Consider the following 25,328-nt stretch of genomic DNA (forward strand, 5'->3'; position numbering starts at 1 on the left):
CCATAAGCCGGCTCTTAAGGAAACCAGGTTAGCCTTATTATTGTTATTTGATTACCTTCTGGCTTCTAAAGTATGCATCTATTCGATATTCCCCACTTCCAAAAATATGGAATTGGTAAATGGACTGGAACTTACATACCACTTTTCTACATGTAACATTTACATGTAACTACATGCTTGTAACGCAGCAATGTCTATCTTGTAGACTACCTGTATGTGTCTGATACAAGGACCAGCGCTATATTCGAGATGAGGAAGAGGGACGGTGGTGGGAACATTATGGTCAGACAAGGAATCACCGGCATCATGAATATCAAGGCCTATACAGCTGACCTCCACAGCAGTAAGTTTATCCAAAGAAAGACTGGATTCTGGAAGTTGCTTAGAGGTGCAGTTTAGTGCTGTAGGACCAGGACTTTGGATTTTTGAGTGGCGGTAGGAAGTAAATGATCTCCGTATTGCAGAACAATGAAGGAATTCTGGGTCAAGACAACACATGAGCAGTGATAAAGCAATCCAGAACCCTATTGACTTCTTTGTGATCTTTCTGACAGCCTTCAACAGCCGATGCAACATGCTGCCAAATGGACACTGCAGCCACTTCTGTTTTCCAACTCCCAACTTTGGTCGAGTGTGTGGCTGTCCATACGGGATGAAACTTCAGTCAAATCAGAGGGACTGCATCAAGGACGATTCCGTTCCGCCACCTGACAACATCTGCGGGGACTACTCTTTCGAGTGCGACGAAGGACGTTGCAGACCTAACTCTGACCGCTGTGATGGGATTGTTGACTGCATAGATCAGACTGATGAGGCCAACTGCACAGATTCAGGTGAATGAAAAAGAAAAACGCATATGCTTAGGAGTTAGTGTAAGAAGATATTTTTAAGTAATCCAACTGATCGCCTCATTTATCTTTATCAGGAGCGACCTGCTCTCCGTACGCCTTCACCTGCAACAACAAGCACTGCATCTATGCCAGTTGGCGCTGTGATGGCATGGACGACTGCGGAGACGGCTCCGATGAGATTAACTGTCCCACTCGTGTACCTACCAGCTGTTCATCCGGCTACTTCACCTGCAACAACAACAGATGCATCTCCGCAATATGGGTGTGCGACGGTGAAAATGACTGTGGGGATGGCTCTGATGAGCACAACTGCAGTAAGCACAGATTTCACAAGTCTTCTTGAATTGCTGCACATACAGCTATTATGTTATTATATATTAACATACGTTTAAAAAAATAAATAAATGAGCTATGTTTGTGATTGTCAGATTCAACCATCACCACATGCCCTCCAAACTACTTCTTGTGTCCTGATCATCGTTGCATCAGTAGCTTCTATGTTTGTGATGGAGACCAAGACTGCTTGGATGGCTCTGATGAGAAAGATTGTGGTACGTATCTGGAAAATCATCCATGTTTTAGAAATTTTTTTAGATCTCTGGAGCAACATCGTATATTTAATGCAACTAGTTTGATGGCAGCAAAAAGCTGCAAGCCACTGATTGTAGTTGTTTGCTGTTGTGCAGTAAAGGTTTACTCATGTTTTCTGTGTTTTCTGTCTCCTTTGTGTTTTAAGAGTTTTCCTGTTCCTCCTTTGAGTTTGCCTGTGCCAGTGGGGACCAGTGTGTCTATTCAAGTTATCGGTGTGATGGAGTGTTTGACTGCAGGGATCATTCTGATGAACAAGGCTGCCGTATGTTACCTGCACAGAATAATGTTTTGTATAATTACAGATGGGAAATTCCACTCTCTGCTCAAATTTATCAGAGAAAGTCACTGAAGTTTTATTTATTTATTTATTTTCTCTGACACCTCCAGCCACCCGAGGTCCAGGCCTCTGCCACGATGATGAGTTTCAGTGCCAGAGCGACGGTTTCTGTGTACCAGATGAGTGGGAGTGTGATGGTCACTCAGATTGCGAGGATGGGTCTGATGAACACAACTCCTGCCCACCTGTCACCTGTGGTTCCAACTACTTCCAATGCGCCAACAAGATATGCATCCCAATGAGTTGGTTGTGTGACGGCCAAAATGACTGCCGGGACATGAGTGATGAACTAAACTGCCCCACCCCTCCGTTTACTTGCCCCTCCGGACAGTGGCTGTGCCCGATCAGTGAGGTGTGCATCGACCAGGACAAGGTGTGCGACGGCCAAAGGGACTGTCCCAATGGAGCAGATGAGTCACCTATCTGCAGTGAGTTGAATGTATTATGTATAACATTTAAATCTCTATATAGACATAAAAAGAAAAGAAATTAAGGATAGCTAAACTGCTTTATATTACTTAAAAAACTGGTATAAGTAAGACAAAAAGACAAATGTACTAGAATTTAAGACACAAATACATTATATTACTAACTCCTGTAGATGAAGATGACTGTTCACTCAGCAACGGGGGCTGCAGCGATGGTTGTGTTCAAGGCCCATTTGGGGCTGAGTGCACCTGTCCACCAGGATATCAGCTCCTCAATGACTCAAAGACCTGCGATGACATCAACGAGTGTCTGGTTCCTGGTTTCTGCAGCCAGCAGTGCTACAATGAGAGAGGAAGCTTCAGGTGCCACTGTTCTGATGGTTACCTCCTAGAGCCAGATGGACGGACCTGCAAAGCTACGAGTAAGCAACAAGCGCTACATTACAGGAACTGTGTAACTTGTATAAAGATACTACAGGTCTTTCAGTGACCAACAAGCTCTTTTTCCATCTTTAGACCCAAGTGCAGCTGTACTTTTACTTGCCAAACGTAGCCAGATCATTGCCAACAGAGTCAACATAAGACCACCCCTGATGAGTCCAGTGATCACCGGTTCAAGCATTGTGACTGTAGACTTCGACAGTGTCACTAACAAAATCTACTGGGCTGATACCACAGAGAAAAAAATATGGAGTGCCTACCAGAACGGCACTGACAAACAAGCGGTAAGGCAAATGGTCACATGTAACAACAGAGTTTCTTGCTTTATAATCTGAACATTTAAATGAACGCTTTAATTTTGTGAGTGCTCAATATGTCCCTGTTGTTTTAGGTGTTCTCGTCTGGTCTGATGGTAACAGAGAGTATTGCTGTGGACTGGGTTGGTCGGAATCTGTATTGGACAGACTCTGTCATGGAGAACATTGAGGTTTCCACTCTGGATGGTCGTTTTCGCAAGGTCCTCTTGAGTAAAAATATTACCAACCCCCGTGGATTGGCTTTGGATCCCCGTAACCAGTAAGTACACTCAAGTTATGTGGATTTTATGCTGGTATTACATTGTTTAATTTAATAGTTAATGCCAAAGGCCCTTTATAAATACATTTTCACCCTTTTGTACCATACTCAAGTCTTTGACCTCTCTGTCTTTCTTATTCATGCCAGTACCAACCTGATGTTCTGGTCAGACTGGGGCCAGAACCCCAGGATTGAGCAGGCCAGCATGGATGGAACCATGAGAAAAGTCATTGTCAGCACTAAGATCTACTGGCCCAATGGCTTGGCCCTGGACTACACCACACAAAGAGTCTACTTTGCAGACGCCTATCTCAGATATATTGACTACTGTGACTATGATGGAAACAACCGATATCAGGTTATGGCAAGTGATGTGGTAAGTTTAGTTTTTCCTATTTTTCATTATAAGGAGGAAATATTTACTACTTGTTTAAAGTTTATACCCTTTTAATCCTTTTTCAACACGGTTTAGAGAACTGAGACAATTTGGTGTCACTCCTTACCGCATGCATTAAAGCCAGGGGTGTTATCATGTCTGTTATTGGAGGATACTGGCATAAAACCATTCAAATACAATGAGTGTTACATTTTAAATATAATCATTGTTCACAATAAGTTTTTATCCTTTGTGTGTCTGACACCAGGTTCTCCAGCACCCATATAGTATGACCATCTTTGAAGACACCATATACTGGTCAGAGCATTATACCAGCAAGGTGATGAGTACCAACAAGTTCCATGGTGGCAACATCACTACTCACATGAACAATGTCTACCAGCCCATGGGCATTGTGATGGCTCATCCCATCAAACAACCCACAGGTAGTTTTCAAATAAAAAACAAATCTTACTTGGATACTTGTAGCTTTGAGAAGAAAAGTTTTTGCTAATTCAGAGAGAATGTTCTTTTTTCCCTTTCTTTCTAACGTGAACCCACTATAAAAATAGAAATTTATATTGTAAATAGTGAATAAATAAGAACTTTCTGTCATGTAAATGTTTATCTATTACTTGGTTACTTTGGTGTAGTATGAATGGACATGGAGGAGGTCCTTATCAGGAAAAAAAACAATCTAAAACATATGAAAATACAGTCCAAATTTATGTCCTCCATCACATTTTCCAAAGCAATCCAGCAGGACCAGATTGGAGTTTTTGGTGGGCCAATCCTGGTCCCCAGAGCCACAATTTTGATACCCTTAAGAAAATAGGTGGACCAAATCATGCCAGCAAAATGCTCCCAGAGGCACCAGATCCCTTCACTGTGAGCGTGGAAGGCTCAGCTTGTTCCTTTCATTTGTCATCTGTTTGTTCACTAAATTTTTCCTTTATTGTTACCAGTGTGATAGTTTGATGAATCGGATTTCAAGGCTGAAAGTGACTCTGTGCTTTTGTGTTTAGCCATCAACCCATGCAGCGAACACCTGTGCACTCAGCTGTGCCTGCTGTCAACATTGAGACCCAGATACTACACCTGCCACTGTCAATCCGGTTGGAAGCTGGATGCTGACAAGCGCACCTGTGTTAAAGGTAATTTTGGTTTTACACCTCTCTCTGTCTCACTGTTCACAGAATTTAACAGTGCTGAATATAAATTAGTGTCAGTAATGAGTTTACTGCTCGTCATTATTATTAATTTCATAAATGTTTTGCTAAAATAAATCTCTCCTACAACTGTGCATCTATTTGTTCTTCTCCATTCATTTCTAGATGAGACTGCCTTCTTAATGGTGGTTAGAGATACTGTGATTTTTGGCATTCCCCTGGATCCAACAGACCCTTCCAACAATGCAATGACCCCAGTGTCTGGCATCAGCCAGGGGCGGGACATTGACTTTGATGATCAGGAGCAGTTTGTCTATTGGGTGCAGAGCACTGTGAGTGGAGGTCTTAAACTGAAGAGGCGGAGAGAGTTTTAGAACATGCAATAAATTTGAGTGTGAAACATGCATAGATTCTAATTGAGATGTCTCATTACAATCATTCATAATATTAGTAAGGAAATTGTATTTCATTTTAATAAGTTTAAAACAGAAGAAAAATGAGATCAGTACACATCAATAGTACCTGCAGATTCTGAATAGTTCTTTTTAAATTAATTGTCTCTTTTTTGTTCTGATGCTAGGATTCAATTTGGAGAGTGAAAACCGACGGAACAAACAAAACTCAGTTTGCTCCAGCTGCTTTCATGGGCTCACCGGCTGGTCTGGCTTTCGACTGGATAGGCCGAATAATGTATTACACCAATCCCACTGCCAAAACCATTGAAGTAAGCATTATTTTGAGAGACAGAATCATTTGATTATCAACTACTGATAAGTTGCTGCCATACCTAGAATCACTTGAATTAGAAGAGATCAGAAAACACCGGGGCAAAAAAGATTAAATACAGATTTTGTCATGATGTTGTGTTTAACTACCAAAAATACCCGAAATCAAATATGCTCATTTCCTTTTTATCCTATTTTGTGGTATAATATTATTTAATTTTATTTGTATTATTATTATTTATATAGTTGGTATATTTTCACATTTTTGTTACTTGAAGAAGTTTAGTTTAGCAAATTATTACAACAACCTACAATTAAAAATGCTACGCATGGTTAACTCAGAGGTTTTATATCTTTTTGATAGCAAATTAATTAAATTTAAATTTTTATAAAGTGACTGCTGAACATTTGTTCTGTGCTATAGTTAACCTCAGGTTATGATTTGGTTTTTGGTTTTTTGCTTTTATTATTTATTTGGGGATTTGTTGTTTTTTTTAGTGGAAGTAAATAAAACACAATGTCGCACTTAGGTTATCCGTGTTGATGGAAGTGAGCATTACAGGAAGATCCTTATCACCTCTAATGGAAAACCAGAGGGAGTAGGAGAGCCTATTGGAATTGTGCTGGATCCAGCCCGAGGGTAAATCACATGTTCATAAAAATTAATAAATACATATAATTACCTTGATCAGCGCTATTTAGATAATATACCAAGGACACAGTACACAGCACCGTCATTACCATTAAGAAGACAATAGTTGGCTGGTGAATATGTTGGCAACATATTCACCTCACGTTTGCTTCCTGTGACATATATAACCCAATTAAAACAGGAACTTGGTCCAAGATGTTATTTAACTAAATGTCTACATGATTTTTTTATTTCATGATATTAGAATATTTTTCCATTTTAGTGCAACTAACCTAATGTAACTTTTTTAGCGTAAAATTTAAGAAATCTCAGTGTTTTGGACTTTAACATCCTGTTACCTATCAGCATTAGTGTGGTACCAGCAGCAAATCATGTGTATAGGTGTGACTTTTGACTGAATGGGAGGAGAAGTTGGCGGTATGACTCGCTGAGATCACATCACTTGTCATATTTAACTATTCCCTCAACAGAAAGTTATTTTGGTCAGACAAGGGGTCAGACAGTGGAGTTCCTCCAAAGGTCGCCAGCGCTGACATGGATGGCAGCAACCTTGTGAACCTCTACACAGGCAACATGGCTAACATAGGGTTCATCACTGCCGACATCTCCACCATGAAACTGTACTGGGGCGTGGCTGGCACAGGGGTGGTGAGTACAAGTTACCTGTTTAATATGTAGACTTTAACTAGAAATGTGATCACTCACTTTAATATTTTCGGTTCGTTCTTGTTTTCCCAGATCGAGCGTGGCACTATGGACGGAGCAAGCCGTGTGACGGTGGTCAGCAGTCTGTCCCATCCATGGGGGTTGACTATTTACCAGAATTACCTCTACTACACTGACCTGGACTATGAGGTCATTGAGAGGGTGGACAAGGAGACTGGCGCCAATATGGTGGTGATGAGGAGCGGCATGTCTGGCCTCCATGGACTCAAAGTGCATGCAAGAGACAGTATGTGAATCAAGTGTTTTTCAAATAACTACAGAAGTGTCCGTTCTTTGGGTTTTTGGTGTTTTCGTGCAGACTGGTTAGATTATACAATAATTAATACGGATATGTAGTGGTAAATTTATGTCATTTTCTGAATCTAACTTTTTGTGTTTTGCTCATAACATTTTCTTGTTTTTCACAAAAAGTAAATGATCTTTCATTTTGGGAGATTTCACTTGTGTGTGCGTAGTAGAATATACAACACTTACTATAATTACTATAACTTTTTTCTTTCACTGTATATATCAACCATCTGTACATAGTACTATATTTTGGCTTTTTTTCTATTCTCTTATTTATCTATAATTTTTTCAGTTTTCATTTTTTCTAATATATCTCTAATTCCCTTTTTGTTCCTGTTCTTTGTGCTGCTGGAACGAGTGAATTTCCCCACTGTGGGATAAAATCAAGTCTACATCTATATCTTTGTCTATGTTAAGATGCATTAAAGTCTAGGACTCCTGACAACAAAGGATGCGTCACCTCTGTGTTTGAGATAGATCGCGGAATACAAAGAAGACAAGTATTTGAGGATATTGGGAAGCAAGTTTAATTAAAAGAAAAAAAAGTCCAAACTTAGTATATACGATCAAAGATTGTCTCCCGCTGAAAGTCACAGGTTCGACACAACACAAAAATAACTTGTATAATATCAGTCAAACCCTTTTCATGTCAGGAGATCTGGTATAAATTCTTATTCTCCAGTCAAATATGGGCATCCAGTAACGCTGGCCTTCACCACCCTGTCTTTTCCACCTCAGACTCAGCAGGAACCACTAATGCCTGCAGCTCCAACAACGGGGGCTGTCCGCACCTCTGTTTGCCCAAACCCGACAATAAGAAGACCTGTGCCTGCACTACAGGGTTTCACCCATCTCCAGATGGCTCCAGCTGCCAAGAGTATGAATCTTTCGCCGTTGTCTCCACCCGCTCATATATCCGTGGCTTCCACGTAAACAGCTCTGACCACTCTGAAGCTATGGTGCCTGTCGGCGGATGTATGTTGGCTTCTTATTGTCTTGAAATATGAAGTTCAAACCTGTTTTCATATTATATAGCATAGATTATAATCATGAACTTTCCATTAACCCAAGTTCCTCCCTGATATTTTTCTCAGCATCATATGTCATTCATGACAAGGTGGATGCCCACATTGAATCTGGCTATGTGTACTGGACTGAGAACAGCACCTACTCCACATACAAGGGTATTTTCAAAGCCAGAACTGATGGAGGGCATTACACCAGAGTTCTCCCTTCAGGAGTTGGCGTAAGAGGCATTCAGGGTCTGGCTGTTGACTGGATTGCAAGTATGTGGCAACATCCACCAACAATTTTATCCATCCACCTCCACTAGCATTAATTTAAAATATAAAGAATCTACAAAGATAATGTAGAGTTTCTCTATTTACTTTTTTAGATAACTTGTATTTCACCAATGCTCATAAAACCGAAACCTACCTGGAGGTGATGGCCATCAACACGACCTTCCGAATGATTCTCATTAAGTCCTCTGAGGACCAGCCCCGGGATGTGGCTGTCAGCCCTAAACTTCGCTACCTCTTTTGGACTGATGCTGGTCAGACACCAAAGATTGAGCGGGCCTTGCTGGATGGCACAAACCGCACGGTGTTGGCATCAGAGAGCTTAGCGTCACCTCGTGGCCTAACAGTTGATTACAGTAATAACTTCCTCTACTGGACAGATGATGTTCTTGATATGATCTCACGCATGGCCATAGACGGCACAGAGAGGCAGATTATCCGGTATGGGAGCCGGTATCCATCTCCAATGGGACTGGCTATATTAGGAAACTACATGCTGTGGGTGGATAAACGGCTTGGAAAGCTCTTCCAAGCCAGTAAGGACCCAGCCAATACTGACCAGCCAGAGGTGAACATTGAATTTGCTTAATTTAACCCACAGTTGTAGTTTTAGCTGTCATTCTCTCCAGTGATAGCTTACAATAATATAAAGTACAGGTAAACAGAAAATCCTCTTTTGAGAATCTGGAAATTAAATACATGTGATGACTTTTTTTTTCCAGAAAAAAAAAGAAATCAAAGGATTACTTACTTATTAAAATGGACAGTTTTTGGTTTACTAGCTTAATTAATAGTTAAGCTAGTATATAATATAATATAATAGTGCTGATCAAATTTAGCTTAGGTACATAAGAACCGTTTTTCTGTCTGATCAGAAAATAATCTTTCTTTGAAATGGACAAAACAGATGTTTTTTGTGGAACAGAGGATTCATGAGTCATGGTAGCAGTCATTAGCAATTAGCAGCAGTAGCAATATTATAAATCCAATAGCAGTGAAGAAGGGCGAGGAAGTTACGGAAATGCATAGAGTTTGGTTTGTCATTTTTTGAAGTCACATTAATAGCATTAACATAGATTTAGCATTGTTAATGTTTCGGTAACATTAGAAAAGACTGGTATTGTAAGAGACAGTTTGAGCTGACAGCGAGCATAAAATTGGCATACTTTTTGTGATAGCAGTTGGAAGTAGTTGTAGGCATTTAACAATCATTCTTCACTTGTGCTATGCCTATGCTATCTGACAAAAAAATAACAATTTTTGGTATTACCAGGTAATCCGAGACAATCTCGATGAGCTGATGGACGTCACCATCTTTGACGCACATGTCCAGCCTACATCTGCCAACCTGATAGGATTTAACCCATGCCACGAAGACAATGGACGCTGCCAGCAGCTCTGCTTTGCCATTCCAGACAAGCAAGGACCTAAATGCGCTTGTGCCCACGGGAAACTTCTCGGTAATGGAGTATCATGTGGTTATGAACCGGAGGAGTTCTTAGTTTTCTCCACAGAGTACACGCTAAATAGCCAGAGGTTAGACCCAACGGATCATAGTCTACCCTATCCAACTGTGACCTTGGGCTATGGCGTAATGGGCCTGGATTATGACTTCCGAGAGAAACGAATTTTCTTCACGCAGTATGTCGGGATAGGTCGGAGCAGGATTGGCTACATCACCACAACATCTGTCACCAGCCCTCCTGTCACTATCATCTCAAGTGAGTTAAGCATTATCACTCTTCACATTCATCATTTCATTTTTCTCATTTGTGACTTTATTTCATTTCAAATCCTCTAAATGCTGCTTAGATTTGGACGATCCAGAGGGTTTGGCATTTGACTGGATAAACAAGCGAATTTACTTCACCGACTACTTTAAACGTAATGTCCAGTCGATCGGAGTAGATGGAGGTAACCGGTCAATCATAGCCCCTGCAAACTGGCCCAAAGGCATCATTGTTGATCCATGCTATGGGTAAAAGCAAACTAATATTCTCAAATGTCCAAAGATTAAAGATGACTTTCAGATATTAAACATGCTATCAAGTATAGCTTTGAGCTCCCTCTTATTACTGTGTCTGATGCTTCTCGCTTTCCAGTTACTTATATTGGACTGACTGGGGATCTCCAGCTAAGATTGAGAGGGCAACACTGGGTGGAAACTTCCGGACTGTCATCATCAGCACTGGCCTGACATCACCCAATGGACTGTCTATAGACTATGAGGAGAGGATGCTCTACTGGGCCGATGTTTCACTGTATGTCCAGTTATTCTGATATAAATTAAAAATTAGGAGAGAGACAGATTATGCAGCAGATTTTCTTTTCTTTTTTAAATTTCTTTCTACAGAGACAAGATTGAGCGGTCCACCCTGACTGGTGAGAACCGAGAAGTGATCATGCAAGGGCTCAGCTATCCATTTGGTATGACTATCTACAAGCAGGATATCTTCTGGACCGACTGGACTGAAAGAGGTGTCTTTAGGGCTAGTAAGAATGATGGCTCTGGCTTTACAGTGCTAGCCCAGAATCTGGAGTACCTACCAAAAGACATCCACATTCATGCTGAATCAAAGCAGGAGATTTGCTCCAGCTTCTGTCAGCAGTTCAACGGTGGCTGCAGTCATGTCTGTGTTTCTGGTAAGAGCAGGCTTTTTGATGCACAAAAAGGCACCAAATCCCACCTTAAGTTGTATAACAGACAACAGGAAAAAGACAGCAAATATACAAGGAATCTTACCTCAGGTATCTGTGTTACCTGTGGTTTTTCAGGTCCCGTCGGCCCTGAGTGCCAGTGTCCTCATGAGGGGAACTGGTATCTGGCAAACAATGGCAAAGACTGTATACAAGACACGGGGAAACGCTGTCAGGCAGATCAGTTTACTTGTCTCAATGGTAACTGTATCTTAGCACGCTGGAAGTGTGATGGCTACAACGACTGCCACGATAACAGTGATGAGCTCGAGAGAGTTTGTGGTGAGAAATCCAGAAATTTTTTTCAAAATTTCTTATTTAAACAGACAAACTTAGCCAGCCAAGAAGCAAACAGCTATACCAACATCTGCAAAAGCCTTCATGTTTTCTTTTAACCCTTCCCCAGCCTTCCACACTTGCTCAGCCACAGACTTCACCTGCGACAATGGGCGCTGCATCCCACTCAGCTACACCTGTGACTACACAAACGACTGTGGTGACAACAGTGATGAACAGGGCTGCCCCTTCCCCACATGTAACCCTGCTACCGAGTTCACCTGCGCTAACGGACGCTGCATCAGCGCAACCTTTGTCTGTGATGGCTACAACGACTGTCGGGACAACGCTACCTCTGACGAAATCAACTGCCGTGAGTAATGACACGGCTAATTGTTGGGCTTAATATTTGATTATGTTAGACAATGAGATGGTTACTGCAAACACAGAAACAAATAAAAAAAGATGAGATTGAAGTCACTGTTTTCTCCATCCGTTCCTCCCCAGAAACTAAAGTTGGACAATTTCAAGTTAAATACTGTGCCCGTACTCACACCTAAAATGATTCTATATTGCTAAATAATAATGTTATAAATAATGTTACGTATGTAGTGTCAAAGGGCTGGCAGTGGCCTTGGGTGAATGATCTGATCTGGTGTCTTTCCAACATCTCTCCAGCTGATCGTACATGTCCCAATGGCCAGATCAAGTGTGACAACACCAACATCTGCATCTACCCTGGAAACCTATGTGACGGCTTTAACAACTGTGGAGACAACAGTGATGAGAATCCTCTCTTCTGTGGTGAGCTGAGTCAGAGAATGTATAAAGCGTCAGCTAATTTAGACTGCACATCAATAAAGATGTAAATCTATGCAAACTTGCGCTTATGTGTGTTACAGCGGGGCGTACATGTGCTCCCGATCAGTTCCGTTGTGATGTAGGAAAGTGTATCCCTCAGACTTGGGTATGTGACTTCATCAAAGACTGCACTGATGGCACAGATGAACCTGCCTCTTGTGGTGAGTGCTCAACATTAGTGCAGCTAATAGGTAACTTAAATTCAAAGATGTTTATACTTTAGGTTTGATGTGAGTTTCCATAGTGACTCGTGTTTTGCATAAGGAGGACACACTTGTATGAAGCAAGCTGGCCCTTTTTTCTCTTTCAGTTCACACTTCCCATCGTCATTAAAATGTGATTCTGTGTTTTCTACTGTGCAGAAGATATAATCAGAACATGCAGTCCGAACCATTTCACTTGTACCAATGGGAACTGCGTCCCTGAGTCACTGGTGTGCGATGGCAACAATGACTGCTGGGACAACAGTGACGAGGCTCCTGAGCTGGAGTGTGGTGAGACACCAGTTAGATATGTCGTCATTATTTGTGCAGTGTTAGGCTGCTCGATATTTTGACTCGTTTATATCATCTCAGGTTAGCATTCTCATACACTTTCATCAATTTTGCTTTTTAATATCATATTGTCACCTGGAGGCCAACGAACCTGTAGTTCTGACCAGTTCACCTGTCCGACCTGGTACCCGGGCCATCCACGCTGTGTGCCTTTAAGCTTTGTGTGTGATGGGGAGAAAGACTGTGCCAATGCAGCTGATGAGCTCCAGAACTGTCCCAACCGGACCTGCCACATGAATGAGTTTGCCTGTGCCAACGGGCTTTGCATCCTTGTTCCCTTCCAGTAAGTGTGACACGTGTGACCAAATAAAAGTAGAGATGTGTTTACTGGTCTGGAGACAAATTCTCTTGTCAGGCGAGTAATTAATTACTACTCTACTGTAGCTGTGATCGCGTGAATGACTGCGGTGACGGCAGCGATGAGGTGGGCTGTACGTATGACACCTGCAGCAGCAACCAGTTCACCTGCAGTAACGGAGCCTGCATCTACTCTTTCTACATCTGCGACGGGCAGAACGACTGTTTGGATGGTTCGGACGAGGCAGACAGCTTGTGCCTCACGCCTCAGCCCACCTGCTCTCCTCAGCAGTACATGTGCAAGTCGGGAGAGTGCATCGATTCCAATAAGGTGTGCAACGGACAGAAGGACTGTCAGGATGACAGTGATGAAAAAGGCTGCGGTAAGAGGAAAACAAACACAGGAAACTGCGGGACATTTTTGATATAATTTATGAACTGTATTTCCTTGTCACAAAGCATCTAAAAGAAACTTTGGTTGCACAAATCTTTACATGCATATGGTTAAAGTATATATAATGAAGCAAGATAAGAATGTGTCACAAAAAGTATTATTTGTCAATCAGACCAAGCCTATGTGCTTTCATATTTTATGAAAATGTTTGCTTTTATAAATATATGTATATTTGCACATATTGCTACATATTATAAATACTGATAATTTATTCTGAAAAGATGGAGTATGTAATCAGACTTATTTGTCTGTCTGTCTGTTTGTTAGCAGTCCAAGATCCACAGTTTTCAAGATACACATTTTCACATTTTGTGACAGTAGACACCAAAAACAGCTCAGGATTATTTAATTTAGGTGAAAATCAGAGGTCACGCCAAATATGAATATCTGTGAAAGTGTTTTATGGATTGTCCTTAAACTTGACAACAATATACTAGGCCTTGGGGGACATTAGTACCTGGGTTGGCTAAGCAGGCCAATCTTGACCTTCAATGTTTGCACCAAAAGTCAATTTAAATTTAATCAAATGTTTTTTACAGTTTATAGAAACCAAAGGTTTCAGTCAATTATGCTCCAATCATGTGGGTAAAGATAATAAAATACACAATTTTAGTACGCAATACTTTAAAGTCATGAGTCAAAGGTCAGGGTGACACAAATGAGGAAAAAGGCTGAGATTCCATTGGATAATCTCCACATTTTACAGCAATATATTAGTCAGTGGAAAACATAAGCACTGTCATTGTTTGAGCTCTTTTAAAACATTCTTGTTTCAATAGAAAATTATACATTTTCACTATGATAAACCATCAGAGTTTTAGTATAGCTCTTGCCCTTCGTGGAGAGTTGTGCTCTTTGAGTGCTCTTGTTACCTGTATTTTTGCTGCAGGTCTTAAAACCTCATCCATATTCTGTCTTTGCTCAGCTTCTCACTTTTTCTTTATTCTCTTTAGGAATTAATGAGTGTCTCGACCCAGCAGTCCACAAGTGCGCCCAAATCTGCACTGACACCCTCACCGGTTATTACTGTTCCTGCAACCCAGGCTACCAGCTCATGCCAGATGGCAAAGCCTGCGAGGACCTCGACGAGTGTGTCAGCACACCCGCCGTCTGCAGCCAGATCTGTGAGAACAGTTTTGGCTCATACCACTGCAAATGCGCCCCAGGGTACATCCGCGAACCGGATGGACGCACCTGCCGTCAGAACAGCGGCATCAACCCGTACCTCTTGTATACCAATCGCTACTACATCCGCAATTTGACCACTGACGGGTTACAGTTGAGCATAGTCCTGCAGGGCCTGACAAATGTGGTGGCATTAGAATTTGATCACTATGAGAAGAGGCTGTACTGGCTGGACGTAGGGGCGGGAAAGATTGAGAGGATGCGCTTCGATGGGAGCGACAGGGAGACGCTGGTGAGCAACGATATAGGAGGAGCTGAAGGCCTGGCACTGGACTGGGTTGGCAGGTTTGTAAAACAGGAGAAACCTAATAGATAATGATCTGTTAGATAAAAGTATTTAGGTTATTAAGTAACAAGAAGTGATTCGTACAATTGGAAAACAATTGTTTGCACATGTACTCCTTTTTTTTATATAACTAGCAAATCGCTCTCTGAGCACAAAATACATCCTGAGTAAACACACACGCACACTTCCATATACAAAATAAAGAAAAAGAGAATATGAATGGGGTAATTTCTATCAACTTTGCAGCTATGTGTTTCACAAACAACAACATCTTTTTCATTTATATATTTATTACATTTTTCTCCTTCCTGTCTCCTGCAGGAAGTTGTACTGGGTGGACAGGTATTACGGCTCAGTTCATGTGATCGAGCTGGATGGGCGCTACCAGAAGAAACTGCTGTCGGGGCACTTTACAGATAGAAATCACACCTACGTTATCACCAGACCTCGTGCTGTGGCTGTCAACCCTAAATATGGGTATTCACACACACACACACAGACACACATACACAGAAAATCTATGATTGACTCTAAAACCAAACATGTGCAATTGTTTCTGCCAGCCGGTTTTCAGTTGTTCCCATTCCTTTGCTTGGATTTTTCCTCATCCCTCATTCCTTCATTCCCGCCCTGTTTTGCCCAGATGGCTGTACTGGACCGACTGGGGTGACGCAGCATATATCGGCAGAGCTGGCATGGATGGAACAAATGTCAGCGCCATTATCACAACCAAGCTGGAGTGGCCTAATGCTCTAACTATAGACTACACCAACAACAAGATCTTCTTTGCTGATTCCCACCTTAACTTTTTGGAGTGAGTTCATGAAGTATCCCACACAAGGTTTACTTCTGTGCTGCGCTGAATTATCCAAACATTGGTTTCTCTTTATGGTTGTACATACAAATTAATCACATTGGATATAAAGTTCCCTGTTCTGTGCATCTTAGCTTTGCAGACATGGATGGCCAGAATCGGCACCGGGCCATCGCTGGCTCGCTTCCCCATGTATATGCTATTTCTCTATTTGAGGACTGGGTCTACTGGACAGACTGGAACACGCACACTGTGGAAAAAGCTCATAAGTACACTGGCGAGGAGCGTACAGTTATGGGCAACAACACCCATCGGCCCTATGACATTCACGTCTACCATCCCTATAGGCAGCCTCAAAGTAAGTATATGACAACTGTGTGCTTGATATTCCCAGCATCACAATAGACGGCATTTAATCGTCTTATTCCCCAGGCGAGAACCCTTGCTCGTCCCATTACCTGACCTGCAGTCATCTGTGTCTGATCGCGCCTGGAGGGCAGCGAGCTACCTGCGAGTGTCCCGATCACTTCATTGGCGTGGCTGTTGGATTTAAGATCCAGTGTGTTGCTGACTGCTCCAGCACCCAGTTCCGCTGTGGGGACAATGAGAAGTTAGTGTGACAGAAAGACATGATACTTTACTGTACTGCATATTAACCATCATCAGGGGTAAAGCTTTTTGTACTTTTTCTTGTCCTTAGGTGCGTTCCTATATGGTGGAAGTGTGATGGTCAGTCGGACTGTGGTGATGGCTCGGATGAACCTCAGACCTGCCCACCTCGCTACTGTTCAGTTGGCCTGTTCCAGTGTCAAGACGGAAACTGTACCTACCCCGGCTTCATATGCGACGGCCACCAAAACTGCCCTGATGGCTCAGATGAGGATGCTGCTCTCTGCAGTATGACAGTTACATTAAATCCTGAATATGAACTGAATAATAATGAATAATAATGAACTCTAAATAATAACTCAATCAAATGAAAATTGAACAGGAAAAATTACTTTACATTTACCAGATTCAAGTTTTTAACTATGATTCTTTTAGGCCTTTATTTTTTCCTTTTTCTCTTTTTTTCTTTCTTTCTTTCTGCTGAAAATAAAAGCCTGTTTTCAGAAAGAGGGTTCAATGTTAAACCTGTTTCCTGTCCTCACAGGCGATCACCGCTGTGCTGAAAACCAGTTCCAGTGTAAAAACAAAAGGTGCATTCCTGTGTCCTGGCACTGCGATGGAGTAGTTGACTGTACAGATGGCAGCGATGAGGATGCGGAGACTTGCTCCCAGAAGACCTGCAAACCGGGAGAGTTCACGTGTGCAAACGGCCGCTGCGTGCCGTCAATGTATGTGTGCGATGCCCAGGACGACTGTGGTGATGGATCTGATGAGCCGTATGAAGTCTGCAGTGAGTGCTACTGTCACGCGAATTAAATATGTGCCAACCATGATTTCCTTTTGTTTTCCCCATGTCTGTCTGTGATGAGCACAAAAGGAGCAGTTTAATTGATAATAGCCGTGCACTTTGCAGAACAGCATGACCGTTTAATCAAGCATCGACTTATCTGTTTCAGAGATATACAATCGATTTAGGCACAGCTCAGGTGTAACCTGGGTGAATTAATGAAGCTGCATGTAGTGTTGATTTTTCTAAATTTAAGTTGCACAGTCAATCTCTCTCTCCTCCTCCTCCTCCTCCCCCTCGTCCCCCTCTTCCTTCTGCTTCTAATTACTGTCTGTCTGGCAATGTCTCAACTCATCCTCCTTCATTAATTCTCACCCTCTTGTCACCTTGCAGACTTTATTTTCGATCTCACTACTAATCTCGCCACTTTCCTTCCATCCTTTGCCTGATGTCTCCGTCGCCTTGTCTCCACAGTGGGTCCAGACTACAAGTGCGATGAGGATACCGAGTTCTCCTGCAAGACAAACTACCGCTGTATTCCTCAGTGGGCCCGCTGCGACGGCTCAAACGACTGCATCGACAACAGCGACGAGGAAGGCTGCGGTCAGTGCTCATGTCTCAGCAGATGTGTCGGGGCTGTCAGACCAGCTGCATACTGCACATGTGTCAAAATCTTAAATTAGTTCCTAAAGAGCTGATGATATCGTGGTGTACTTTAAAAGTACAAGCTCTGCAATGCTTGTAGTTTCTAATCCAGAAAAAGAAATCTGAATACCTTTACAGATCATTTGCACCACTCAATCATTAAATAACATATTTATTTGTTTCAGCCTTGGCTGTAACTGACTTTAAAGCTCCGGTTCCAAAGATTAAATAATAATAGGTGTAATGCAGAACTGTAAAAACAAATAGCAAAGATACATCATCCTATATAAATAGAAATTACACTGTAAGAAGGCGGTCACACACAAATTAGTATTTATTAGTGACAATGTATCAAGCTGTGTTAAAAAAGACTTTCAGATTATAAAAAACTGATGAAGTTAAAGCTACAGTGTATAAAATATCACCACTAGATGTCAGTAGAATGCAGATTGCAGTCTACTGACAATGTCAGGAATAAATTAGCATGCTTTTATTTATATTTCCATGTCTTAGAGTCCTGACAGCGATGACATCTTGGCCACTATTTGCAAGATAGTGAGGCTTCCACAAACTGCTGCCGACTTCTATGTGTTGTTAATGGATTAGTTCTAAGTTTATAAAAATGCATCAATCTGTTGGAAGCTGTAATAACACACTGATCAGTTTATATTTATGAGTACAATCTTTTTTTATTCTATTAAATAACCTAAAAATTGACACACTTTACCTTTAAGTCTGTGGTTTCAGCAGGTTAAAAATCTTATTCCCAAAATGTTCTCATGACCACATGTTCAAACACCTTTTGTGCTGCTGCTTTTTAACAGAGGAAGTGACCTGTGACCCTCTGGGAGATTTCCGTTGTGACAATCACCGCTGCATTCCCATCCGCTGGCAGTGCGATGGCTCTAATGACTGTGGCGACAGCTCAGACGAGAGAAACTGCCGTAAGTTTTTCAGTGCGATCTGTTTCAAAAATGTCTTCTTATTAAAAATGTTTCTTCTGACTGCTTTTTACTCATGTAGTTTTAAGCCTCATATCACAGCGGCCACACATCTCATACTGAACATGTGTGTGTGTGTGTGTGTCTCTAGAGCCAAGGCCGTGCTCTGAAAGTGAGTTTCGATGTGACAACGAGCAGTGCATTCCCGGAAGCTGGGCGTGTAACCATGTCAACGACTGTGGGGACAACTCGGACGAGCGAGACTGCGGTGAGCAGACGCCTCCTCCTCATGCTAACTCCTCGGCCTCCTCAAAATTACATCCAGCCATAAACAAAACACACACAGGCGCAAACACACACATCAACATAACATCTTGGCTCTCTTCCAGAGTTGCAGACATGTCGTCCAGGTTTTTTCCAATGTGACTCGGGTCACTGTATCCCCGCTATTCTGCAGTGCGACAACCGACCCGACTGTCTGGATCTGTCAGATGAGACCAGCTGTCGTAAGTTTACAGCGTGAAAATTAATGGCACTCTGGGTCCCCACAGTTTTGTTGTTTTTTTTTCTGTTTGTATGTGTGCGAGGTAATTATTCAGGCTTTAAGGCTTCAAAAGAATGAAAATGTGGCACAACAGTCTAACAGCAGACAGGGATATACAATTTTTGCTTAAAGCTTAAATGAGGTGAGAAACACAATAAGATTGTTTTAAAACTGCATTCACACACATATTAGTTTACCCCAGTAAGTAAATCACAGAGTAGCTATACAGGATGCATCCTTTTTTCACATTTGAACACAAACTGAATAATTTGGTGTGGTTAAACTTTGGACCTGTAGGGCTCTGATCATCCAGGAAGTGAGATCAAACCATCAACTGCAGTCATTTCCCTGCATTCTTTCCATTTTTGGCCAGTCATTTTTTTTTAACTATTATCCAATAAAGCCATAACATGCTTCCAAACTGATTGTAGACTGAAAACCAGTCTTTGTTATGTGCATCCTGTAAATGCCAAATTTCCCAGATAATAAGATTAAATCCAGAATACTTTTGATAAATTGTAACTGTTATTCAAATATATGAAAGTTGTACAATTATACAAGCACTCCATCCATTAATCCATTAAGGTATTCTTGCAGCTAATGGTTTAAAGTCAGAGATATGTCTGCTGATATGTTCCTCCAAGGTAACGTAACCAGGGTGGCTTCATTTGTTGTTGATGAAAGCTGCAAGCCATCCGTGTCTTCACTTTCCACACTTGGATTTATTCCTGTTTGCCCAAAGCGTCTCTGAAATGGTAACAGTGGGAATTCAGAGTAATTGCTGTATCCTTGTCTCTGTAAAATATGTAACCGTACACTGAAAAAAAAAAAAGTCCCCTCAGCTCTTCTCGCATCCAGCAATCTCAGATTGTCTGTGATGATAGAAGGAAACTCTCTGACGCTTGGACCCATCTGTTTTTGCCTCATCACTTGGTTCCCCTATGCTTTCCCTGCATGTCGTCCTCTGATTTCTGGGAACATGTCAGTTTTTGTTCTTCTGGTTGCCATGCAGCAGCAGCAGCAGCAGCAGCAGCAGCAGCAGCAGCAGGGCTGTGGAAGGAAAGTGGTAATAACATATTTGTAGAAAATAGAAAAATCTACCAACCGGCATGTCCAAGGACGGCACAAATCAGAGAAGAGTTACAAGCGATAATTCAAATAACTGTGGCAATAAAAAGAATGTTAAAAGAAGTGGACCAACTTTGAAAAGGGGGAGCTTTAAGAGAAACAGTGACCAGAATGGTGTGCAGTGCTGGTTGGTTTTATTCGTCCACTGATATATCTCTTTAAGAAAGACGGTTTAAAACATTACCTTGGTAAAGACAGGAAAACAATGAACTGATTTTAGTAATAATGTGCAAACTATCTCCCTTATTTTCCCGATCTTTCCAGCTACTCGATACCCTGGAGGCCGTTACTGCCCTGAGCACCAGTTCCAGTGTGCGAACCACATCTGTGTGAACCAAGGCTGGGTGTGTGATGGCATTGATGACTGTGGGGACAGATCTGACGAGCAACTCAATTTATGCTGTGAGAAGCTTGTTATTTTTTTTAGATATATATATATATATATATATATACCTACATAAAATACACAGAGAAAAAGAGGAGGGTTCAAATCTTTATATGAAAATATCATTTGAAATAAGATCTGGATTTAAAGTAGCAGTGTTTTTAGTTAATATATGTCTGTGTATACTTAATACAAGTTGGGCTCAAGTCGCATTTGCTTGTGTTTAACCAGTGAACATCACCTGTGAGATGCCGTCCCGGTTCCGCTGTGACAACGGCTACTGTGTCTATGCTGGAGTGGTGTGTAATAAGAAGGACGACTGTGGAGACGGCAGTGATGAGAAAGAAGACCTCTGTATGACTCCCACTCACACATTCCTGCAATCTGCATATTTATATGACTAAAAATATACATTTAAATGCACAAATCTGGTTAGTTATTGGACGTTTGAGCAGCGTGTAGAGTAATGGAATAGGACAGCTGAACATTTGGCAATATGGAGGGATAAACATTGATGTTTTGTAGTTGCCCTCTGCATAAACTATGTTTAGTGTACTGTGTAAATATATATGTGGGGCTGTGAAAAAGTATATGTCCTCTTCTCAGTTTCATGTTTTTGCATATTTTTCACATTTACATGTTACAGACAATCAAATAAATTTTAATGTTAGACAAGCCAGAGGAAATACACAGTGCAGTTTATACTACCCTGTCCTTTGTCCTGTCTTCCTCCCCAACCTCAACTGATTATGGCAGATGGTCGCCTCTCCCTGAGCCTGGTTCTGCTGGAGGTTTCTTCCTGTTCAAAGGGAGTTTTTCCGTCCCACTGTAGACCCTCCACACATGATTGTTGGGGTTTTCTCTATTTTCTTTGTGTTATTGTAGGGTCTTTACCTTGCAATATAAAGCATCTTCAGACAACTGTTGTTGTGATTTGGCACTATATAAATAAAACTGAATTGAATTGAAACTCAAGAGTACTGGAAACACTCCAGCATGAAGAACAAAAGAAGAACGTTTTGGAGTGGCCCAGTCAAAGTCCAGAATTGCATATAAACAAGCAACTTGAAAAACATATTGCTGCTTATCAGAATTTATCTCTCACTGCCAAGGGAATAATCACTTATTAGGTTTAAAAGACGGGACGGAGGGTCATTTTTTCATTTTTTCCCTTAATCATCATTTGAAAATAGCATTGTGTAATTATTGTGCAGTGTCAACCTTTTTTGATGACAAATATGCAAAAAAAATAAATAAATCAAAAAGGGGGGAAATACTTTATCACAGCACTGTGTGTGTGTGTGTGTGGGTGTGTGTGTGTATGAACATATATCATATATATATATATATATATATATATCTTCCATTTTGTATGTGAACATAATCAGATTGTGTATTAGTTTCAGCAAATGCACCTCTTATCATCAGTTACTGGGATTGTCAGGCATTAGTCCAAACAACACTAATGCTGATCCTGAACTTTCCTCTCTAAAGCCAGTCAAATGGGAAATCCCAAAATGACATCAGTGCCTGCACAGGACACAAAGCTGAAACATAACAAGGATAAGGAAAAAGTCTGTTGTATGGAATTGTTACACAATCAGCTTAAACATCAATCAGAGCAAATTATTTTGAGAGGAGATTAAATAGTTTGGTTCAGAGCAGAGGTGGACATTGGCTTGCTCATCTTAATCCACTTGTTTGTTGGCAGGAGACAGTAAAGATGTGCAACGCTGTGATACACAAGCACGAGTGAAAGGCGTAAATGTGCATCACGAAAGCATGTTTACGCTTTAATCTAGTGGGAGGAGTTGTGTTTGAAAATTTAGAAGTAAAGAGCTTCTAGAAAAAGCTCTGAATTTAATCTTAGATAAGTGGAGGTGATGCTTTCAGAGGTGGGCTTGTATACCCACTCAACCATTTCTGAATACTTGTGCTGATGATTCATCTCGACTGCGTCCTTCACAGGCCGCGAGCCCACACTGGCCCCCTGCACACTGGAGGAGTTTAAATGCACCAACGGACACTGCGTGGCCCTGCCATACGTGTGTGACCACAATGACAACTGTGGAGACCGCACAGACGAAATGGGCTGCAGTAAGTGCCACAACAAAACACTTATTCACCTTCCTGGCAGGAGGACAGCGTCCTCTTTTCACTTTAACTCAATGGCTGCAATTAAATGTTCCTGGGAAAAAACAGCACGAATCCTTTAGGACGAGTGATGATGGTGTTTTCACGGAGCTTTAATAAAAGATTTACGGTGTTTTGGTTCGGGCAGAAAAACGAATCCAAGCATTATATTGACTGAAACAAAAACAAATGCATTGTGCAATCAGTAGGAAATATGGCATGGATCTATGTATCATATTACATAATTGAGATTATGTGCTCTTCTACAGAAAGAGGAGATATTTTCTCATAATCAGAGAGAATTATAGGATAAGAGTATTAGAACTGTTGTCAAATTAATGAGATATGCATAGCACAAATATAGATAATTACTTCAATATTCTAATGAAGTTTGCCACCCAGAGCACATTATAGAGGGTATCAGGATGTACTCGAGGTATGATGTTTTCATGGATTCAATCATGTCCATAATACACGTGATTACACCAGTTTAAATACAGTCATATGACAAAGAAGTTAAGGTATCAAGACATAATAAAACTCCTCTGGTCTTTACTGGGTCCTAAAATAACTTAAACACAACCAGACATGAACATCAACATTATTTTTTTAACAAAAGATAAGCCAAAGAAGCAGTGAGTGAAAAGCTAACTAAAGGCCATCATTTAACAGTTTTTAGATCCACCTTTATCAGCAATAACTTGAAGTAATCATTTTCTGTATGAGTTTATTAGTGTTTCACGCCACTGTGGAATTTTGGCCCACTCTTCGTTACAACATTGCTTCACTTCATTGAGGTTTGTGGGCATTTGTTGATGCACAGCTATCTTAAGGTCCCACCACAGGATTTCAACCTAGCTGAGCTCTGGACTTTGGAGTCTTTTCTTTTTCAGCCATTCTGTTGTAGATTTGCTTCGGATCATTGTCCTGTTACACGACCCAGTTTCAGCCAAGCTTTATCTGTCAGACAGATGGTCTCATGTTAGACTCTAGAATACTTTGGTATACAGAGGAGTTCATGGCCGACTCAGTGACTGCAACATGCCCAGGTTGTGTGGCTACAAAATGAGCCAAGATCATGACCCCTCCACCACCGTGTTTAACAGCTGATAGGCTGTGTTTGTTTTCGCACCAAATGTGACACTGTCCATGGCCAAACATCTCGTAATGTCAAAAGGGCATTGTTCCTGAAATCTTATTGCAAACCTGCCATGTTCTTTTTATAGATGAGACTGTTTTTCAGGCACTTCCATAGAAGACATACTTGTTCAGTCTGTTTCTAATTGCGCTGTCATGAACTTTAACATTTAACATGCTAACTTAGGCCTGGAGACTCTGAGCGGTACCTCTTGGGTTTTTTGTAGTTTCTCTGAGCATTGCAAAGTCTGACCTTGGGGTGAATTTACTGGGATGTCACCCTCTTAAAACACTGGCAACTGTTTTGAATCTTACTTACTGTAGGATGATGACTTCAGATTATTTGAAGTGGGCTTTATAGTGCGTTTTTAGATTAACGGGCAGCAGCAGTTCCTACTCTAAGCTCATTGCTGATGTCTTTCTTCCTTAGCAGCACTTTCAGCCAGTAAACTGTAAAAACATCTGCTTCTATCGAGGTGGTTACACATATGTTCAGTGATGGTGAATACATTTAACCAGATTACTGGGTCATATCTGAATTAATCTGCCTGTGTAAACTAAGCCTATAAGTAGCTCTTGCGTGTGGCTCAAAAGCTGTTTTTTGCATGTTGTCTGTCCTCCAGATTTTGGCCTCGATCGCAACTGTGACGAGAATCTGTGCCAGCATAAGTGCACGAACCTTAATGGCACAGGCTTCATCTGCTCCTGCAGGCCCGGATACACAGTGGACCCAGACAGCACCTATACCTGCCTGGGTACACACACTCATACATACATGTTTATGACAAATATACATGTCTAGTTAAATATCTGTTGGGTAAAACCCACACTCCTTCTGATCCTGGCTGGTGATTTTTTCAGACATCAATGAGTGCGAGGTGTACGGCACCTGTCCTCAGGTCTGTAAGAACACCAAAGGCGGCTACGACTGTGAGTGTGCCCCCGGCTACAGGAAGGTGGGCAACGGCAAAATGTGCGAGGCTGCGGGTAAGAACAGCTGGGTTTTCTTTGGAGCCTAGAAGACTTCACAGCTACTGAAATATATTTTTGGCCTCATTTACAGTCTTCTTTCTCATCTAAGTGTGAAAAACAGATTCATCAATGATTTAATGGTGGGTCTAGTTAGCTGGCATC

At 41.5% G+C, this 25,328-nt stretch overlaps 1 protein-coding gene across 1 annotated transcript in view; it reads left to right on the forward strand.

The window, feature by feature from the left end:
* The window catches only part of lrp2b (low density lipoprotein receptor-related protein 2b), a 42,093-nt gene that overhangs the window by 9,544 nt on the left and 7,221 nt on the right, over positions 1–25,328 (forward strand). The window contains exons 20-66 of the mRNA XM_013269432.2: positions 206–343; positions 555–833; positions 926–1,165; positions 1,280–1,402; positions 1,588–1,704; positions 1,830–2,207; positions 2,381–2,629; positions 2,724–2,932; positions 3,040–3,224; positions 3,372–3,600; positions 3,869–4,046; positions 4,626–4,754; positions 4,935–5,101; positions 5,350–5,493; positions 6,025–6,134; positions 6,617–6,794; positions 6,885–7,098; positions 7,899–8,135; positions 8,255–8,446; positions 8,557–9,029; positions 9,735–10,182; positions 10,274–10,439; positions 10,564–10,722; positions 10,815–11,104; positions 11,237–11,440; positions 11,565–11,807; positions 12,113–12,238; positions 12,337–12,456; positions 12,658–12,789; positions 12,931–13,132; positions 13,234–13,529; positions 14,554–15,070; positions 15,393–15,548; positions 15,715–15,885; positions 16,020–16,243; positions 16,318–16,495; positions 16,586–16,782; positions 17,039–17,284; positions 17,756–17,884; positions 18,751–18,870; positions 19,019–19,135; positions 19,257–19,373; positions 20,804–20,941; positions 21,156–21,278; positions 22,893–23,021; positions 24,818–24,949; positions 25,056–25,181. Coding sequence (XP_013124886.1) covers positions 206–343; positions 555–833; positions 926–1,165; positions 1,280–1,402; positions 1,588–1,704; positions 1,830–2,207; positions 2,381–2,629; positions 2,724–2,932; positions 3,040–3,224; positions 3,372–3,600; positions 3,869–4,046; positions 4,626–4,754; positions 4,935–5,101; positions 5,350–5,493; positions 6,025–6,134; positions 6,617–6,794; positions 6,885–7,098; positions 7,899–8,135; positions 8,255–8,446; positions 8,557–9,029; positions 9,735–10,182; positions 10,274–10,439; positions 10,564–10,722; positions 10,815–11,104; positions 11,237–11,440; positions 11,565–11,807; positions 12,113–12,238; positions 12,337–12,456; positions 12,658–12,789; positions 12,931–13,132; positions 13,234–13,529; positions 14,554–15,070; positions 15,393–15,548; positions 15,715–15,885; positions 16,020–16,243; positions 16,318–16,495; positions 16,586–16,782; positions 17,039–17,284; positions 17,756–17,884; positions 18,751–18,870; positions 19,019–19,135; positions 19,257–19,373; positions 20,804–20,941; positions 21,156–21,278; positions 22,893–23,021; positions 24,818–24,949; positions 25,056–25,181 — 9,375 coding nt within the window. The remainder of the gene's footprint in view (positions 1–205; positions 344–554; positions 834–925; positions 1,166–1,279; positions 1,403–1,587; positions 1,705–1,829; positions 2,208–2,380; positions 2,630–2,723; positions 2,933–3,039; positions 3,225–3,371; positions 3,601–3,868; positions 4,047–4,625; positions 4,755–4,934; positions 5,102–5,349; positions 5,494–6,024; positions 6,135–6,616; positions 6,795–6,884; positions 7,099–7,898; positions 8,136–8,254; positions 8,447–8,556; positions 9,030–9,734; positions 10,183–10,273; positions 10,440–10,563; positions 10,723–10,814; positions 11,105–11,236; positions 11,441–11,564; positions 11,808–12,112; positions 12,239–12,336; positions 12,457–12,657; positions 12,790–12,930; positions 13,133–13,233; positions 13,530–14,553; positions 15,071–15,392; positions 15,549–15,714; positions 15,886–16,019; positions 16,244–16,317; positions 16,496–16,585; positions 16,783–17,038; positions 17,285–17,755; positions 17,885–18,750; positions 18,871–19,018; positions 19,136–19,256; positions 19,374–20,803; positions 20,942–21,155; positions 21,279–22,892; positions 23,022–24,817; positions 24,950–25,055; positions 25,182–25,328) is intronic.

The sequence above is a fragment of the Oreochromis niloticus genome, linkage group LG8, assembly GCF_001858045.2.
Source record: "Oreochromis niloticus isolate F11D_XX linkage group LG8, O_niloticus_UMD_NMBU, whole genome shotgun sequence".
Classification (NCBI taxonomy): Eukaryota; Metazoa; Chordata; class Actinopteri; order Cichliformes; family Cichlidae; genus Oreochromis; species Oreochromis niloticus.